The sequence below is a fragment of the Trachymyrmex septentrionalis genome, unplaced genomic scaffold (assembly GCF_001594115.1).
Source record: "Trachymyrmex septentrionalis isolate Tsep2-gDNA-1 unplaced genomic scaffold, Tsep1.0 scaffold60, whole genome shotgun sequence".
NCBI classification, from domain to species: domain Eukaryota; kingdom Metazoa; phylum Arthropoda; class Insecta; order Hymenoptera; family Formicidae; genus Trachymyrmex; species Trachymyrmex septentrionalis.
The window spans coordinates 2,591,400-2,596,127 of NW_017305779.1; the positions used below are offsets into that span (position 1 = coordinate 2,591,400).

General features: G+C 24.5%; 1 protein-coding gene across 1 annotated transcript in view; it reads left to right on the top strand.

Moving 5' to 3' along the window:
- LOC108752507 (protein takeout-like) overlaps window positions 1-4,728 on the top strand; it is a 9,566-nt gene that overhangs the window by 3,362 nt on the left and 1,476 nt on the right. Inside the window, exon 3 of the mRNA XM_018493353.1 lies at window positions 4,200-4,350. Coding sequence (XP_018348855.1) covers window positions 4,200-4,350 — 151 coding nt within the window. The remainder of the gene's footprint in view (window positions 1-4,199; window positions 4,351-4,728) is intronic.

Below are 4,728 nucleotides of genomic sequence, written 5' to 3' on the forward strand. Positions count from 1 at the left end.
TATATGTATATATATATATATAAAATTTATAAATTTTATACATTATTAAAATTTATTTTTATATACAAAACACAATGTTATAATATAAATTATTACTTTTGTATATTTGATAACCCAAGTAGTGGTTAAACCATAATTGTTATTTTTCACTTTTCCAGTACTATTGCCTCAGCAAAAGTTATAAAAAGTCCATAAAATCTTGCGTCTATAAAATTCAAATTACTTTGGCGTGCACGGAAATTAAATGAGATGTTTTATCTTCCACCGCAAACATAACGTTTTTTAATGCGAAGAGTATTTATTAGCTCATCATAATAGGACAAGTCATGGTGAACTGCATAATGAAATATTCTAATTGTTATATAAATGCAAAAGTTAATTTATTTTCAAATGAGCTTGATTATTTACAATAGTATTAAATAGGAATGATCTCGATTCGATCTTCTAAAAGATCAATCTTTTTGCAAAAAATGATTGATTTTTTAATCGATTCGTTAGGATCCGATTTTAAGGTAGATCGATTCATTTAATAAGATATCAATCTTTGAAGTGTAGAGGTGAATTCGAAAATTCAAGATATATTTTGATATATCATTTCATCCCTATTGTGCTCACCGAATATTAAACAATGATAAAATGATATCTAGAATCCTTTAACTATCGTGAATTCTGCATTGTTCTAATACTATTGTCAGATTTGATTCTGACAAGTATAGACATTTAAAAAGTCGTATATTTTTACGTAATAATTATTATTGTATTTTTATTACACTATTCAACAAATACGTTTTATAATATATATAACAATATATATAACAATAAAAAGATTATAATATATATACAATAAAAAAGATTTAATATTTTTGTTTAGATCTTTATTACTTTATTGGAAATTAATCCTATATATGTCGTGTTCCAAAGAATCCAAAGTTGTAATAATATCATTACAAATTACACCTACACTGCTTACATTTACACGTTACTGGTTAACATTAATCATATTTAATAATATCTGTAGTTACAACAAGTAATTATTACTGACAAAATGTATAAATAAATGCTAGCTAAATTCTAATTTATAATACCAATTGACAGTTTTTATAAAATCGAATTTAACGCGCTTATATACGATATTTCATCGATTTTACATCAGTAGTTGCAATTTTATCGTCAGAACTGCAGATGATAATTTAAATCTAAGTTTTTAAATTAAAATTATTTTACTCGGAGGCAAATCAAAATCATGTTTTAATTGTTTTTGTTGAATTTATATGATCTCACAATCAGTGAGAAATGACAATGGAATCAATGTCGATTCGACATTTATTCGATTGTCATATCTCTGCGATATTACTAAAAATTTTGATTGAATCGATTTCCAATAGAACGATTCATTCAGTTCCGATTTTTTAGTAGATCGATTTCAATCAATATGATTCAAAATTGATTCAGACATCGATTCAATTAATGGAGATCGCACATCCCTATTGTGAAAACATAAAAAATAATTAAAGGGATAATTTTTGTATTGTTTATTTTAGAAAAAAACAAGTTAAAAAAAATGTAAAAAAATTGCTCATACATAATTATGCATAATTTTTTATATATTGTATAATTAATTTTTTATATATAATTGTACATGTTTATGAATATTTATGTGTGTTTATGTATGTTTATACATATCTGTACATATTTATGCATAAAAAATTGTTTACTGGGACAGACATCTGACGATTGTCCATGTGTGCATCCGTTTCACGCATGATGCATTATTTATCCTTGTTGTTCACTGAATATTAAACAAGGATAAATGATACATCGTGCACATCATACGTGAAATAGAATACCCCATTTTTTATCCATGGACGTATGAATGTGATTTAGATTTAAAAGGGACATTTTTGGAATGTCCAGTAGCTATCTGGGTTCAATGCTACGAATTAAAAAGAAAAAGCATAGTTTCCATGCCACATTCAAAACATATCAAATGCCGAGACTTTTTTAAATTATACCTTACCGAGATTGTAAAATTTTTAAATAAAAAATATTTTTAATATTGTATATCTTTAATATATTTTTTTCGTATTTTGTATCATAATGGTTATTCTCTTAATAATTTTAAAATTTGTAAAGATTTTCTTATGATTTTTCAATGTTTTTAATAAAAGAGTGATTAATATATTTTTTTATTAATTTATCATTAAAACTATTATAGCTCTAACAGCATAAATAATATTCTGACAAATCCTAAATAATGAGTCATATAAACGTTTCATTTAAACTCTTTTTTCTACTAATGTATTATATTATAATAGCTCTTAGATTTTCATTAAAGCAATCAAGTATTTTCCTGGTGATGATTTCAAAGCTAACGTAATAAATGTACGTTTCTTTCGAAGAACTATAATGTTACTTTTTTTCTTATTAAATTAATAAAAATATATACATTTTAACAAGATATTTTAAAATATATTACTTTTTCCTATTCACTAGAAAAAGCTAAATCGTAAAGAGTTATCATGAAAGATGTTTACAAATTACAGTTAATAAAGAGTTACAGGTTGAGACAAAAATATTTTAATAAATTATTAATTACTTCGCGATTACAATAGTCAATTATTTCTCATTTCGAAAAGTTATGACGACAAACAAATAGTGAAAACTCAATTGTTGTTTACACTATAAAATAATTTCCAAGTAGATACACTCATCAGAGTTATAAAAGTCACAATTTGCATGATCATCAGATAACCTATAATTTTAATTTACGTTCAGTGACATGAATTATTGTGCTATCTTATACTACATACACGTCTAATAAATTTCTACGATAATACACGTAATTGCAATTACATTGAAACGGTATAAATTATGCAAATTAGCGTTTGTAAAAATATATTTGCAAGTTATTATTCCAGTTTAGAATACGAATAATTAATTTTACTTCGCTAAAACAATAACGATATTATATAATTAAAAACGCATCAAATATATAGGGTGTCTCAGAATAATTGCCAAATATTTCATAGGCAGGCGAACTAAACTCAGTCGAAAAGTCCTCTATCATTTTGCAATTTTTGCAATAGTTAACAAGATATTAATTACTAAAAGTTGCCGAATATTGATCTTCAATAATGTTTTACTCAAATACTATCAACTTTATAGAAAAACTGCAACAGATAAAAATTGTTTATTTTCTTCTCATAGAACTCTAAGAACTTTTTCAGAATTTTTTATCAACTTTTTAGTACTGCATTTTATTTTTACCAATATGAGAATATACGGTATTAAAAAATTCTGAAAAAATTCTCAGAAATTTTGAGAAAAATTCTCAGAACTTTATGAGAGGAATATAAACAATTTTTGTCTCTTGCTGTTTTTTTATAAAGTTGATAGTATTTGAGTAAAAAATTATTGAAAACCAATATTTAGTGATTTTTAGTAATTAATATCTAAAATTGCAAAATGGTAAAGGACTTTTTAAAGGACTCAGTTTAGTCCGCTCTATCAACATACGAAATATTTGGCGGTCATTATGAAATCCTGTATACAGAAGTAATTCTGTGAAAAAACCGCTACAGTATATTTTTTTATCAGATTAATCAGTTTTTTCAGACGTAACATAGCAATTTTTGTATCTCTTAATTTAAATCTTCTGTCAAAAGATACTTATATAAGAAATAATTACATTAATTTTTCTGAATGCATTTCCATCACAATAATGTAAATTATGTACTTGTTGCAGAAATATTAAATATTTGTATTTATTTATGCATAGAATTAACTTTGCATTGACTCGCTCTCTCTCTTACAAAATTTAACATTTTTATATTATTAAATTATATCAATTTTAGTCATTATTTTTGTAAAGTAGGTATAAACAATTTTTATAAAAAGAATATTGGTATACTTGGTGCACTTCTTTCTTTACCTTTTTAATGTATTTTTAAGTAGATTATTTTCACTAAAAGTTACATAAAATATAATATATAATGCAATTAATAAAGCTATAATTAGTTATAAAGTTGTCTTTTTATTAATTGTATTTTTTAATTCTGCATATTATATTTTACGGTAGAGCGGTTTGAAGTAATTATGCACGTTATATAGAAGAATGGAATCAAAATGTATTAAAATAAGATATACATTGTATTATACATTGACTTTATACTTTCAATGTCTGTCACGTTCATGTTTAGGTCTGAAGAGCTTTAAAATTCTGCCTATTGAACCTTTAGCAATTGACAGCATAAAAATCGGTAGTTCGGAAGGCTCGGTTTCGCTCAAACAGGAATATCGAAATGTCAAGATACATGGACTCACGAAGAATATGGAATTGTACAATTATCAGTACGTAACTTTCTTTATCAAATCGAGCATTTCAATGTAAAATCAATTGATGCATATAATAGAAAATACATTTAATTTAATAGATATTATATATGAAAAAAAGTAGAATTTCCGATAAGAGAGTTTTAAATAAAAAATCTTATATTCTAATCACTGGAAACTTCTACTTTTTTCATATCTATTTAATTAAATGTATTTTTCAATAAAAATAAAAAACAATAAATTTGAACTAATTTATCCAAAATTCTTAATCACACACACACACACACACATACACACACGCGCGCGCCCACACACACAAAACTATATAGAATTAATTATAGGCTGTTTCAAAAGATTCATTTTTAATTTAGTTTTATATTTAAATTATACATAACA